Consider the following 16,516-nt stretch of genomic DNA (forward strand, 5'->3'; position numbering starts at 1 on the left):
TTAGTATAAATCAAAGCTTCTGATCGCTAAGAGAACAAAATATAATTCTTTTGAGAATATTTTGACAACTACTGCATCCTTTAAAAGAAGTCTAACAACCAAAAAAACAGTCTATTTCTCAATGTGACTTTGACCTCCAATTCTGAAACTGACAGGGTGACTTTCCTCACTAATCAAATATTATACAGAACTTTTTAGAGGGAAGCAAATATGCCAAATACCCAGGTGATTTTTTTTTTAATCTTAAAAATCAAAGTAGGTAATTTTGCCACTGGGAGGAATTAAACCAGCTGTAATAGCTATAACTGCTAAGATTCTTATCCTTAAGGCCTAAAGATAATTAAAATAAACACAGCAACTGTACTTCACCTTAATGTGTCGTGTATATCCTACTCCCCTGTTGGGAACTCTATATACTCAAAAAGGATTCTTAGTTACTGATGACAAATTAAATTTGCTTAAACTTTATCTGGAATTTTTAATGTTAGATATAAAAAGATCAAGATTGTAATAAATCCACATTTTAAAAAATTGGTAAATAAAAGATTTTCCCCCTGAAATATGATGAGAAGGCACCATTTCAAATTTAAAAAATCAACAATAAATTATAAAAGATATTGGAAAATTAGATTACTAATTTCAGACAATAATAAAGATAGATATAATTAATATTCTGCCTTTAAGAAACTATTCTTGAGTAAATATATTTCCTGAAACTGTTCAGAACAACAGACAATAAGTAGATAATTACAGTGGTATAACATACATCTCCAGTATTATTGATATTTACTTCTAAACTCAGTTGGCATCCACTTACTTATTCAGGGAATGTGTATTCATTACTGTTTTTATTCATGAAAGATAAAGTCCTTTGTATACCAAAAGGAGTCTTTTCATGTTATAAAAAGATAACGTTCAATCCTAGTGGTTTGGAATTCTAAAGCAATATTGAAGTAACATCATTATGAGAATATATTCTTGGGAGTGACAGTTGTTTATTGACATTGGGTACCCAATATCAGGTGCTAATTTGTATGAAACCTTTTGCAGGTAAAATAGGATTTAATCAGAAGAAAATATATATATACGTCTTTAATGCAACAGTATGAAAACCCATAAAGGAATAATTCACAAACCTAAATACAAGGAGGGAGAGAGAAGGGGAGGAAAGTTATTTTTTGCTTCCCCTGAGCAAACATGTAATTTCCATGATTTCTTTTTAATGACTGCGGTCTGCGGCCAGTAGGTACTGATTTATGAAAAGCTGTAAAAGATCAGGTGGAACTCTGCAGGACATCGTTTACAGCTGCATGGATTGAAACCTATCTAATTTGTCTAGTAAAAGTGTGAGCTCACAGTGCACATCACCCAGCCTATAAATTTCCCCTTCAGACCCAAGTCTGGGGCTGGGTCTAAAAAAAAAAAAAAAAAAACCCAATGCCTGCAGCTGCTCAAAAAGCCCACATTCCCTTGGTGCGCATGAAGAGACATCACAGGCTCTTCACAGTGAGAGACAAATTCCTATCCATTGATAAACTCTCCAGATGTCCTCTCAGAGGAGGAAAGGAACCAATTTTTATTTGAATTCCCAAGAGAAATCCTGGAAGTGGAAAAATGATACTTTGCAGGGCTGGTTATTCTGAGGTCACTGGCATTAAAATTAGGCCATTCTTTGTCTTCATTGTACTTTGATCCAAGTAATAAACAGAAAAACTCAGTTGGGGTCACTCTAATCCCTAATCTGTACGTCCTGTTCTATTTCAATTTGTTTATACTAATTTTCTCTAAACTCTTGTTGAGTCTGGCTATAGTGTTGAGTTTAAAAATACAAACCATTTTGAACTAAGAAGAAAAAAAACTCTGCATTTTGCTATTAGGCACAGTTCATAAATATTCTGAATAAATGTCCTGGGGTTTGATTCTTCATACCCACAAACCCATAAATAAAGGAGTATTGCTGTTCATGGGACCAAGAGTCGACAAGAGTCGACATTAGAGTCTATGCTACAGCTACTGTAGAAATCCAAGCTGTGGTGTGTGCCTGTGTGCATGTGCACATATGCCTATAGATGGTTTAATATATCATTGTCTTCTACGTATGACTTCATTTTTCTTATCAAAATTTCTTACACCTGATTTAATGTTATTCCTATCAATTTTGTTTACTAATTCAGTGGCTTACCCAGAGGGTCCAATGTTACATCTAATGCTGGCTAGTGACAAAGGCTATTTTACACATGAGCGTCATGCTAAAACAATCCAAGAATATCGTGTAAATTTTGGAATCTAGCCTGTATATCTGTATCTGTGATTCCTCAAAATCCTAGGGGAAAAAAAAAAACAAAGGCAAGAAATTTATAATTATTAAAATAAGCCTTTTTTTCAGTTGAATAATTTAAAGAATCATAGAGAACTATTTATACATATGCCCCAGGAGAGAATAATTTATAAAATGTTATATTTTGTAGTTTTCTAGGTATTCCTTGGAGAAATCAATGATTTTTAAAAATCATTTCTAATTTTTGTTTCTTTTTTTCCTTTTTTTATTTTTTTAATTTTTTTTAACATTTATTCATTTTTGAAAGGCAGAGAGAGACAGAGCGCGGATGGGGGAGGGGCAGAGAGAGAGGGAGACACAGAAACAGAAGCAGGCTCCAGGCTCTGAGCTGTCAGCACAGAGCCCGACGCGGGGCTCGAACTCACGGACCATGAGATCATGACCTGAGCCGAAGTCGGCCGCTTAACCGACTGAGCCACCCAGGCGCCCCATCTTTTTTTCCTTTTTTTAAGATAACCTCTGATTATTAGTTAAAATTAAACCATAATATATAAATATGTTACATTCTCTTTAAGTTTAATTTTTAATTTATAAATTAAATACTTGAGGTAGAGAAGATTGAAATAGTTGAGTTTAGTCTCATGGAAAGAAGGTCGCAAAAGTCCTCCATTTTCAGCTGTCTCCCTCTCTACAAATGATCATGAGAAAAAGGAAAGTAGCTATCGATCTATATTTTCCACACAAGATGAAAATATAGACAGAACCATACTGTCATGTTGCCAACTTTTTCTTCAACTCAGTATTAAAATTTCCTTAATATTTCACTTTTATCAAATAAAAAAATTAGTTAAAAACTTATTTTTATCAAACACATTCCATATATCCCCATCAAAATCCAGATGGATAATCCATTTACATTTTTTCATGTGTCTCCACCAACAGCATGCAGGGTTAGGACATGGTACAAATTTGTTCAGATTTGAGAATGTTAACTTGTTTCCTATGTATCAAGGAGTGAGTTGGAGAAATATTATCAATAGTGATAGAAATCTCCTAATTAAAAATTGCTTTTAAATGTGGGTAGACTTTTATGGTTTCACTCTTATGTGGATCCTGAGAAACTTAACAGAAACCCATGGGGGAGGGGAAGGAAAAAAAAAAAAAAAAAGAGGTTAGAGTGGGAGAGAGCCAAAGCATAAGAGACTATTAAAAACTGAGAACAAACTGAGGGTTGATGGGGGGTGGGAGGGAGGGGAGGGTGGGTGATGGGTATTGAGGAGGGCACCTTTTGGGATGAGCACTGTGTGTTGTATGGAAACCAATTTGACAATAAATTTCATATATTAAATAAATAAATAAATAAATAAATAAATGTGGGTAGAGTTGGCATATTTGTAGATTTGCTCTACAGAAAGATTTTCTCATGAGAATATGAGTTTTACCACATTTCCTAGATGATAATCAATGGTTAGTATTCATTGATAAAACACTATGCAGTTTAATTTCATCAAGATGGTTCACTTTGTTATTTCATGCTGTTTCTAAAAATATTATTGAATTGGTACTTTAGAGAGCTGAATTTGTTTCTAAAACAAGGACAAATCCATGGTAGTATAGTCTTCATTTGTTTTGATGTCCTCTGATAATTGTAAATATTGAATTTAAGAACTTCAAAAAACAGATTTCATTCAGGCAAAGCATTAATTTTTAACATTTAAGAAAATGCAAAGTTTAGTTAACAAATCCTAATATTGGAGATTTTTAAAATAATAATTTTAAAAAGTTTTAAGAGCTCAATGCTGATCAAATTCAACTGCAGTATCATAAAACATGAAAGATTCTGCATGGTAACTCTAAAAAAGTACAAATCTAAATGCACCTTCTCAATTATAAGTTAAAGATTAGGTTACGACACACAGTTTCAATGTTAGTAATATATTTTACTGCAGTATTGAAAACAGAAACTACAGAAATCAGAATAGCATATCCATTTGCAAGCATTGGTTATAGAATGATTGTGAGGTTGTAAAAGTTATTGGCTATTCAAATGAGGCCCCCAATTATATCTGCTTTATAAGGTTGTTGCCCTATTATGCTCTTAAGATTATACATGACTAAACTTTTAATTGCTCAGAAAGATCATTAACAAGAATACCACACTTCCAGCAGCTTTTATAAACTGGGACTTATTGTGTTATTTTCTTTTTGAAGTTTTAAAACCTTCAACCATTTGACAAGATGTGTTACCTTATGTCAGAGTAACAAATAGCTAACCGATAACATATTATATGTCCACATCTCTGAGTATTCCTTGCATAAGCAATCTTTTTTAAAATTCATTAATCTTCAGTTGTGTGAAATCTCTTGTGATCATCGTTCCCATTTTACAGGTGAGAAAGCAGACAAGATAAGAAATCACTGAAGATCACACAGATAGTATGTGCTATAACCAGGATTCAACCCAAGCCTTATGGTTCCAGTGTCTGTGCACTGGACCACTACACTTTGTGGAATATAAAAGTTAAAGAGCCCACATCATGGAACTTAAATAAATTCAGATACACATAAATTTAAATAAATAAATGTAAATTTAAATAAATAACTTAAAAGAAAACAATATGAACTAAGTTCCACCTAAATGGTATAGCATAGTGGCCAAGAGTGTGGGCTTTGGAATAAAATAATTGGTGTCTAAATCCCAGCTCTGGCTCTTCTGCCTGAGGAAACTCAGATGTGTGAATTAATCTCTTTCGGTTTCAGCTTCCACTTCTATTATAGGGACATAGCATTGGTACCTGTTATAAGAATCACAGTCCTTTCTATCTGTGTACTATGCGGAGTATAGACCCCAGTACATTAGAAGTGTTCATAAATGTTCAATGTAATCATTGTTGCTGTTGTTGTTATTATTCATCTCAAAACAAAGGGCTTCATTAGTGCTTTTTGCTCAAGCTCCTTCCCTTAAGAGAAGAAAATAAAGTCAATTGTCTATCTGGTCCCAGTCTTATGAGTCAAAGGACAATTAACAGGTCATTGCTATCTGAAAAAAACACCCAAAGGACATTTTACCAATAGGCTGCTGCTTTTGGCTCTCCCAGAATGAAAATATGGTCTCCTCTGTTTCTTTTATGTCCCTGCTGTTCCTTACCAGATCTTGCAGTTGGTCACAGATGTATGGTCAGACCTGTCATTATATAAAACAATTCTAAACGTTTCCCCTTAATGGTGATTGTATTGTGCAGTATAAATCACAGTCACAGTACCAGTACCGATATTTTTCTCTCTTTCATCTTTCTCTATATGTCATGAAGTCCATTTAATATTGTCAATAGATGTGAGAATTTCATTTATTGTTACTCAGCTATTTTTTCTATTCTTTTTGTGATTGTTATTGTTAATGACATGTATGACATTATTTTCATCTGTGCTGACTTTATGTCCTGCTGTAAGTATAATCTAGGTTGCTCAACTGTCCTCTAGAAAGCAACCAATATAATATCTACAAATGAACATCTATAAAGCAAAGTATTCAGTGTGTCATGTCTCCTATAACTGTATCCTGAATTACCACCATCTTTGCTAATAGCTAAAGAAAATAAATTATCCAAGTATGTATGGATATATTTATGCATTCCACTGGCATAGTTTCAATGATTTACAAAGCAGGCATGAGTGGAAAAGGGAAGCACTGAGACAAGATGATTACACAGTATTCTTGCAAGCTGCCAGCTTGAACAGATGAAGCCTTCATGGCAGATAAATTCCACAAATAAACAGGAACACCACATGAAGTCTGGAAGTTCCTGCTGATGTTGGTGTCAAATTTTGACACGCAGCAACTCTGCTGATTCCTGATCTCTCTTCCTTTGGTGTTTTCTTTTCTTGCAGGCCATCAAACCTTCTTCTGGACCAAAGCAATGTCGACATCACTACCTTCCGCACAACAGGTGACTGGCTTAATGGTGTCCGGACAGCACAGTGCAAGGAAATCTTCACAGGCGTGGAGTACAGTTCTTGTGACACCATAGCCAAGATTTCCACAGAGTAAGGGAAAGTTTTTAAGACCGAATGATTCTGAACTTTCTAGTGGACATACGTGTTTCGGACTAATGAATTATAAATATATATAATATTATAAATATATATAATATATATAAATATTAGCTGAAACTCTGAGGTTCTTACTGTCTTCTATAACCACTGAGCTGGGTCCCGGGTCTCTTTGTCAATGCCAACTTCTAGAATTATGTATCTTGATGTGTCTTCCTTCCTCACCGTAGCTCCCCACAATAGGTATTTCCATTGAACTATGACCTCCTTCAGATAGACCAACAGATATATACCTGTTCCCTACTCCCAGCCCAATGACCCAAGTTCTTAATTTAGGACATAAGTAAACATAGCATTATGGTTAACTGCATTCCTGCATTTGTGATTTTCTATTATTGATAACAAAGCTTAACCTCTATGGAAATGGAAAATTAGGAACTAAGTGGATAAGCTGGTATACAGGAAAACACACTACAATCTAAAGGTAGTTTTCACATCTACTAAATAATTGTATATCATCCTCTATTATTGTCTACCCTATGAAGGATATCATGCTAGAAAATGAAGTTATAAATAAGTTTAAGACATAATAGTATTGTTTTCCTTAAAAGGCTTATAGGAAGTTTGGAAACACAGGATATGCATAATTAGCGTGCATTAATGAGTGTTAATTTATGGTTTTGTGTGTAAATGTCAAAAATAACCAAGTATAATGTGCTGTATTTCCTAGACAGGGATTTTTGCTAATAGGAATCCTTTGATATGAACACATGGCCATAAGGGTAAAGGAGGTTTATAAAGAATCAGGTGAATCCAATGAATAATCAATGAAATTAGTCCCCATTCACAGGGTATAGTAATTGGGAACTGGAAAATGAAGAACGAGAAGCCATATGCTCCATCTCTCTGTGAATGTGAGCCGATTTAATATACTTCCTAATGTAACTGCATCATACTTTTCTTTTTTATGCCCAGTGACTTTTTTTTTGTTTTGCATGTCTACGCACATGGCTAGACATGGTTTTCTCAGACCTAGGTCATACAATCTTGGTGTGTCCCTCAACTGACCAAGGTCCAACTGTCTTTTGACTCAGTCCTCAGGTGAGAAATTCTGGTAAGCTAGTCCCGCTTGCTTGTAGGTTGGCTCTTCAAAAATCATATGCCATGTGCCATGATCAAAAGACCCAGGACAAGGTAACATGAACTTAGCTCTAGGAACCCATTTCTGAGGATAAGATAGAGGACTATTCCAAAGAAAGAGGTTTCGTGTCAGGCATATACATTAAAATTATCCATATTTGGGGGCGCCTGGGTGGCTCAGTTGGTTAGGTGTCCAACTTCAGCTCAGGTCATGATCTCACAGTCCGTGAGTTCGAGCCCCGCGTCGGGCTCTGTGCTGTCAGTTCAGAGCCTGGAGCCTGCTTCGGATTCTGTGTCTCCCTCTCTCTCTGCCCCTCCCCCACTCATGCTCTGTCTATCAAAAAATGAATAAATGTTAAATTTATTTTTTAATTATCCATAATTGTGTAGTGTACAGGGTCTGTTTGGAGACCAGGCCCATCTTTGTGTTAGAGTCTCCTACCTTAATCTTTGTTACATTAAATAAACTCTGTAGTGCCCTCAAGTTTCTTTAAGTCTTATCCTCTCCATCCAATATTTTAATATTTAGATGTTGAATATTTAAAGACTTTCATTGTCATCCTGTCAGTCATCTAAACAAAGTCACTGTGGAGAGCAACAAATTAGATGTCAAAAAGGAGCATGCAGGGGTGCCTGGGTGGCTCAGTCGGTTAAGCGGCCGACTTTGGCTCAGGTCATGATCTCGCGGTCCGTGAGTTCGAGCCCCGCGTCGGGCTCTGTGCTGACAGCTCAGAGCCTGGAGCCTGTTTCAGATTCTGTGTCTCCCTCTCTCTGACCCTCCCCCGTTCATGCTCTGTCTCTCCCTGTCTCAAAAATAAATAAACGTTAAAAAAACATTAAAAAAAAAAAAAAGGAGCATGCAGTATAATTAATAGAGATACAAGTGCCTAACAAATTGGTAAAGCTTAGCATTTATGACATAGCATTCCAATCAGAAACCCTAAAGTTCACAAAAGTACTTTTAGGAAGGGTACATTACTATTAAGAGAATTTGTTCCTGGAAAATAAAGTCACTCTCGTGTACCTGACATGTGTTGGTACTTCTGTATGAAGTGGAACGTAATGTTTATTGAATGGACTTCGGACCCGATCAACAATACTCTTTGAGGTTCTGTGGTAGTTATTTTGATCAGACACAGTCCCAGGATATATTCATGTCTTTCAATATTTTTATAAATTCTCATTTTAATAATATAAACAATTCGGGTTACACTGTACAAGACACCTGCTTTAGAGCACAGAAGCCTAACAAAGAACAAACACAAAGTTGACCATTTTGAACCACTGCCAGGTTTTCAAAGGCAAAGGTCCACAAATGTTTATTCTCCATCAAACATCAACACCCAGAGCTTCTAGATAATGAAACCTCTACAGAAGTGGATTAGCAGAACGTTGTCAATATGATCAACTGCTAGCTCACAGTTTAAATATAGTCAGATGTCACAAGCTGTGAGTGTGGTAAGAAGGCTATTTGCTTAAGACTATGAAGTGGGAGCATTTGTTACACTTCCGACTTAAGAATGTATTTGTCTCAACACTGCATTGTTGGACGGTAAGCTCTTTTTGGTCGGTGAGAATATTTTCACTTAATTATTATTGTTATTATTATTATTTCAACAACCCATGAACGTACATTGAAGTTGAAAGCTGACTTTTCCTGGGAGACTCGACTCTTTCAGGTGTGTCCTTCACACTGAGCCAGACGGTTTCACATCTCTCTGTATTTCAGTCCCCACAATGTTCTTTCTCCTGTCCTTTATCCTCAGTTCAGGGACAACATAAAATTAACATATATATATATATATATATATATATATATATATATATACACACATATATGATGTATATATAATACACAATTTGGGGAAATCTAATGAGGCAACATTCTTACTGAAATGCTGTAAAATATCTAACTCAATAATTCATCCTACCTTTTGTAACCTTGGGCTTTTTTTGTTTAAATTTTCTTCCTTTCAATCTTTTGTGTGTGTGTGTGCCATCCAGACTCAATTCAGAAGTGATTCTCTTGCCCAAACAACTCTAGAGGCTCTCCTGAAATAAGACAAAATACCTAAAAAAAGATTTTCACTTTCTTGTTCTTCTATCCAGACTCTCAACTCATAGGACAAAAGTCAATAAAGCTTCGTATCCAAATAAATAATTATCTATTTCAGTTAGTGTAGGGACTTCATTTACTAATCAAGTCATCTAATTTTCAAGTGAAATCCAGAAAATGTGTTTTGTTCAGTACAAATCACATTTTTTAAAAACATACTATTTCATAGCCTAAGTTGGATTTAGGAAGGTTAATGTGAAAAGGGAATGAGAGAGGGCAAGAGGGACTGTAGAAACTGAGAGAGAATTGAGTGTGGAGAATGAATATTAGGCAGATTAATTGTTGCATGCCATTACCCTGCACCCTTGGATGCCATTTTCACAGTGCCATCACCTAGCCTTTGCCTTTGAAGTGCCAGATCGCTTATTAACTTCTGTTCTCAATCTTGAGCTGCTCTTTAGACTTGAACTTTTCCATTGCTCTTCTGAATAGGATAGTCAAAATGAGATAAGCACATGGAATGTTATTTAGATTACAGCAGCTGGATGTTTACAACTATTTTGGACGTGGCAGGGTGCTGGGTAGAAGACATTTTGGAAGGGGTAGAGAGGATGGAGGGAACATAAAACCCCAGCTAAGGCATAACCTAAAGAGATAATTATCTTTTTTTTTTTTTTTTTTTTTTGAGAGAGAGAGTGAGAGAGTATGCCTGGGGGCAGGGAGGGGCAGAGAGAGAGCATCCCAAGCATGCTCTGTACTGTCAGCACAGAACCCGACGTGGGGCTCAAACTCACGAACCATGAGATTATGACCTGAGCCAAAATCAAGAGCTGGACACTTAACAGACTGAGCCACTCAGGCCCCTGTACTTTATCTTTTCTAATGTAATCCTTTGCAATGAATATATACAAAATTATGTATCTGATTACTTATGTCGGTTTCAGGCACAGAATCTGAAACAGTTTTATGCACAAGATTTCTTGAGGAGTGCATTTGGGATATATATGTATTTTAAAAAGTGATGAGGGGGGCATTGAGCTATAGGAGAAAACTTGGCCCTTTTTATTGGAACAAGAGTCCCAGAGCTGGGCTGGCCCTTCAGAGCTGTCCCAAAGCGATCTGTGAACACCCTTCATCTTATTTTTTCTAGCTACTGGGGTATGGGTGCTTCAGTTCTATAAAAAAGGTCCAGACCAGACATCATAGCATGTTTTACTCTTTCACTGGAATCATTGTTTTCTCATACAATACACCTCAGAAGCAGGGATCAATGTATGTAAATAACCTACATTACTCTAAGTGAGAGTTTCATTATCCACAGTTACACAGAGGAGCAGCCATATCGCCCCATTAGCCTTCCTCATGAAATAAGGCTGCTGGAGTAAAATCAAAGAGGACTCAGGCAAGATACAAGTTGTACATTGAGAATTTACCAGCCCCTTCAATGGCAGCAGGGAGGTAACCAGCAGGTCACCAGGATTTCATTCCCAGCCAAGGTGATAGGAATGCAGCACAGTCTTGGTGAATTTTATGTAACAGATGTGTTAAGAGCATGTAAATTGCTTCTAAAATTGTACCTAGTGTTTGCTTGCACACCTTTGTTGCTTGGGAACTCATTTCTTAAGAAATCAATTGGTCCATTTTTGTAGAATTGAACTCCCAATTTTTCATTCTTTCCTTTATGTTCAGTATAAAGGAGCCCCTTCTGTGTGTGTGTGTGTGTGTGTGTGTGTGTGTGTGTGTACATGTGCGTGCACATATTTGCACGCATACTTTTTCTTCATGCCATTCTCGATGCTTCTTGCTAAGTGATACTTTACTCCTCTGTCATCTTCCCTGGATAAACATATTCTAGAGTATTGGTTCATTCTTTATTAAGTACATAATGAGCCCCTACTATTAATAGCCATTGTTCAGGGTGTGGTTAATAAGCAGAGTACAAAATGAGTAAGAATCCCCGTTCATATGGAATTCACCTACTTGTGGGACAAGATAGAGAATATAAATAAGTCAGAAAGAAAGGTATTATAGTGCATGGTGATAAATGCTTTGGAAGAAAATAAAACAAGAAAAGAAAATAGGAAATGCAGATATGGGTTCAAGAGGTTTTATAATACTAAATAAGAAGGTCAGAGAGGGCCTTCTGAGAGGGGTGTGTTTGAGTCAAGACCTGAAAGAGGTGAATATGTAGACAAATTATTTGAATCAAGGTTATTTAATTAATCATTTCCACATACTTAGCTAGGTCTTTTTTTCCCCCTAAGTGAAATTCCAAGGTAGTCTCATTGGATTTAAAGCTCATAGTAATCTAGAATGATCTCATCTTGATCCGTTGTCTTGATTATATCTGCAAAGTCTCCCATTTCCAAGTAAGGTCACATGGTAAGGTTCCAGATGGACAGAAATTTTGAAGGGACACTAGTCAACCCACCACACCATCTATTCTTCCATAAGAACATAGGTGGACTGGTCAGGATACAATACGTGGATGATGCAAAAATCAGAAAATTAGGTTCAAAGCACTGAGCTACATTACTGTACAAGCTTTGCTGACTAAAAATCCTCTGCTCATATATTATCCAGGAAACCAGGATTCTCACCAGACATGCTCTTCTTTTTTTTTACAGTGATATGAAAAAGGTTGGTGTCACTGTGGTTGGTCCACAGAAGAAAATCATCAGTAGCATTAAAGCTCTAGAAACACAATCAAAAAGTGGTCCAGTTCCAGTGTAAAGTGTTATTTCTGGAAGGAAGTGGTGGCTGTGGAAGATGTAGCATCGTTCTACAGACAGATGATAATGCTGGAGATGCTGTTCCAAGCCCAATAAGACACTCAGATATGAATACAAATGCCTTAAAACGGAATCGAAAAACTCTTTATTTTCCCCTGTCATTTAGTGGATGGGAGGGGGGGGTGTACTTTGTTTTGTAATTGCTTTTTTATATTAGTTGGTGGGTTAAATTAAAATTCTTCAGCGTGGAATGATGAAGAACTAGCATAGAGCCATTGACCATAAACTGATTATCATAAAAGCAAAACAAGTGTAATAACAAAATGAACACAGTGGCTCTGTTTACTAATAGCCACAAAAGAAAAGACTTGTGATATTTTTATACACAGAAGAAATCTGTAACAGGTATTTTGTTTCTTTAAAAACAAGCAAAATAGAGGAATTTATACCTCAAACTATCTGGCCATATATACTACCTTTTTCACTGTATTATTCTCTTTTATCTGTTAAGAGCATATAGAAGTGAAGTTTGTAGTTGTTTTAAGTACTACATATTTTTAATTGTTAGCTTCCTTAAGTATTATCATGTAAAAATGTGTCTTAATTTTTAAGAAAAGTACATATTTATTTTCTTTTGAATTGTTTTTATTGTTTTCTATTTATGCTTTGATGATTTAATTTGGATTTGTTACAGCCAAGTGCCAAATGTTGTCTCAAATTGTCAGCAGTAGGAAACATGGTAAACTAGACATGGGGAATGATGGGTTTCTTTCTAGATTTTCTGAACCATCTGCTCATATGTACCTATATCTCTGTATTAATGAAAGAAACCAAACCCCTTCATACACTACCCAGATCTCTCAGCTTGAATTATCTTATCCATTGTTGTCTCTCCATTGATTACAAACTGTATGCTCCTAATTTAGTGTCATATACTGGCTTATATGTCATGGATTCTCAATGACACACCTGCCCTGCTCTGGTGCTTAGAGGACAGACCATCAACTCCCTCCATTAGTAAATAGGCTACGCTAGAGCTCCTGCATAGAGAATAGCTACACTGGAGAGAATTCGAATCCTATGTAGATTGCTGCATCAATTGGCAACAAAGCCTATAGGCCAACGCATGAGCCAAAAAATCACTTACTGACTGGCTTTGAAATGTCACTTAATATCTTTGCTTAAACTTGTTGAGCTATTTATAGGGAATAATGAAAACGAAACTACTCATCTGCATCACTGGGGTTTAGTTAATTTAATTAAACATGGAGATCATCAATAGCAGGTATTAGTATCTTTAAAAGTCTTCCACTGATATGCACCTGTTGTAATTTTGATGTCTAACTTAGAAGCATTGAACTCCTTTGCCTTTATTGAGCATAAAATTTTCAAAAATAGCTGGTTATCTAGCAGATGACTCAAAATCTGTCGGCAGGAGAGAGATCTCTCCTTGGAAGAACTTAGATTTACTACTCCACACGGGCCAAATATAAGTGTACTCGGTAATATTTGAAACGATGTACCTGGTGGAGATCTAGCCACTAATATATTGCGAAGCAGCATTTTAGCTCTATCTATATTCTTTCTAATGCTGATATGCTCATGTAATGGGAATAAGAAATAAGAAGTGTATATGTCACAAGAATAGAATGAATAAATCAAAGCTGCAACCTGTATGTTCTTATGCAAAATGGAACACTATACAGCTTACAGTCACAGATCAAAATCCACAAGTGCTAATCTGTTGTAAATTTAGTGTAACAAGGCTTAGGTTGTGTTCCTTCATGTATGAAATTATTTCTTAGATTTCTGCAATATCCCTTATAGTCAAATCACCCTACTAGGATTCTGTATTGGATATATAAGAGCATGAACTTTTTAAAAAGATATATGCGATTATGAAATTAATTACAAATTTCACTTAAGCCCGCTAGAAGCAGCTAAAAAACATTCTTCTTTAATCAAACGTTTTGTTTGTGTCGTGGAATATTCATTAAGACCTAAATCTGGCTTCAATATCATCTTTTCCCATACTAGAATTTGCTTTCTTAGGTACCATTCTGAGCATCCTCAAAATCTGTGCATTTCATGAATTAATAGAAGTTGAGAATTGTTGAATCTATTTCACTTATTTTGGCTGTGGTTTCCATTTGAAAGTAGAGGTTATATCCACGGTATATTGCTCTTCGTTTTTTCCATGATTTTTCTATCTTACTTCTTATAAATTTACTTTGCATAATTTTTACCCTGTACATATGTAAACATAACAGTGTACGATTCTTAACTGTGGAGTAGAGGTACTAGAATGTTGATGGCCATCTCTTTGTACAGGAACTGCGTTGTCTTTCAATAAACATGAAACCACATCCCTTCACAATGTTATGTACCATATTATCTGTTCTGTATCTTAAATTTGATTTACATTTATTATTTATTTCTAGCAACTTGCCCAGTTTATGCTGTGCTAAGTATCAATTAAGCCATGTATAAATATGATATGATTGGCAATATGTATTTACTTTAAATTTGTGTTTTCACAAATTACTCCTTTAGTTTATATCGTACGATGTAGATGGCCTCTTACTAATGTAAAATGATTTGTAGTGGAAACATTTATATTTTTATAATAAACATAATGAAAATATTTTTTACAGATTGGAATACAGAAGTGGTCTTTGAAGCTTTTTTAAATATTATAAAATACGTGCTTCTTTAAACAGCAACATAATGAAATTTATATAGTCACAAAGAATGTGCTTCTGTTTCTTTTTTCTCCATTAGTGAGGAGTGTTCGTGTTATGTAGTCCACTTTGTCTAAATCTCCTTATTAATAAGCTACAAAAATGAGCAGTAAATATTATCTTCATAGTTAAAAAGCACAACTGTATGAGACAGTTCTCTTTTGATTATAAGTGACAAAATACAAGTTAGCTTAAGGGAAAAAAAAAGAACTTTGAGCCCATGTGGCTGAAAAGACTGGAGATAAATTTCTATACAGTAGGATCCAGGAGTAAGTCTTTTATTCTTTGTCTTCTTCACTTGACCCTATTTTTCTCCCAACTGGGTTAGTTTGCAAACTGTATCGTTTAAAATACTGCTCTAGTTCATATAATTCTACATTGTAATTACCGTGGGATAATAATTGCCCCTCATGCTTTGCTTGGCTCACAAGCCCTATGTGAGTCACTTTGGGCAGAAGAGTGAATTACTGAAATTGGCAAGTACTTACTTAGTCATGTGCGTGCCCTTGGAGACAGTGGGTGGGGTCAAGTGGAACTGATGATCTACAGGATTAGAGGTGTCAAAATGGTTTATGTCTAAAAGAAAGAATATCGTTTATGAGAAAAAGAAGGAAAGAATTCCACACAAGCCAAAACAAAAATGAAAGGCAAGCAAACGCACACAACTACAAATAGCACACTAAGAAACACCTGATACTTTTTATAAAGTAGGTCCCTAGTGATGTGCAATCTACCTAAAGAAAATGATTGTACATGAAAACCAAGAAAGCTAACTAACAATATAAGGCAAGATCAGCCATCAGGAATTCCATAGAGGTAAGTAAAGTCAATAGGGAGAGGTCACAAAACAGCTCAGATGGAAGCTTACCTTGAAGGAGAAAAAGCATTTGATCATGTTGAGTAGAGAGTAACTTGTAAGCAGCATATTAGCTAAATAAAGGGGAAGAGGTAAAGAGGAATATATTTATTCATTCAAGAAACATGTACTAAGCAGTACCATGAAATAGGTATTTTGTTATTACCACTATTTACAAGCTAACTCATTCAATCTTTGCAACAATCCTGGGGCTACAGATTGCTCACTTTTAATATATGAGGGAATCAAGACTCAGAATGTCCAAGTCACCTTCCCAAGATAATTCTAGTGAGTAGACTAATAGATATTTCACAGCTGGAACCTTCCTATTTTGTGTTCTTTCCCTAATATAATTGCTATTGTCAGCCCAAGAATGCTCCGGGGGGTGGGGAGGAGTGACAGTGGCAATTTACAAAAATGATTTGGGGTGAGGCTATAGTAGACTGTATGATATTAGAAATCTACTTTGGTGCTGTAGGCATGAAGCTACTCTGCAATGGTGGCAATAGAATATGAAGAATGAAATGTGTACAAAGACATAAAGGAGAATTAGCAGAATTTATCAGTTTGATATAAGAATTATTCAAAAGGTTAAGAATGAAAGTGAACCATAAAACATTAGGTCCTGAGTGGCTATGGAAATGATGGCACCATTAGAAGTAG

General features: G+C 35.7%; 1 protein-coding gene across 3 annotated transcripts in view; it reads left to right on the forward strand.

Annotated features, from left to right (window-relative positions):
- The window catches only part of EPHA3 (EPH receptor A3), a 360,076-nt gene extending 345,170 nt beyond the window's left edge, over positions 1-14,906 (forward strand). For all 3 annotated transcript variants that reach the window (XM_060640217.3, XM_060640218.3, XM_060640219.3), the window contains exons 16-17: positions 6,167-6,322; positions 12,152-14,906. In XM_060640217.3, the coding sequence (XP_060496200.1) occupies positions 6,167-6,322; positions 12,152-12,257 (262 nt within the window). In that variant the 3' untranslated portion in view covers positions 12,258-14,906. The remainder of the gene's footprint in view (positions 1-6,166; positions 6,323-12,151) is intronic.
- Positions 14,907-16,516: the final 1,610 nt, after the last annotated feature.

This window comes from Panthera onca, chromosome C2 (genome assembly GCF_046562875.1).
Source record: "Panthera onca isolate mPanOnc1 chromosome C2, mPanOnc1 haplotype 2, whole genome shotgun sequence".
NCBI lineage: Eukaryota > Metazoa > Chordata > Mammalia > Carnivora > Felidae > Panthera > Panthera onca.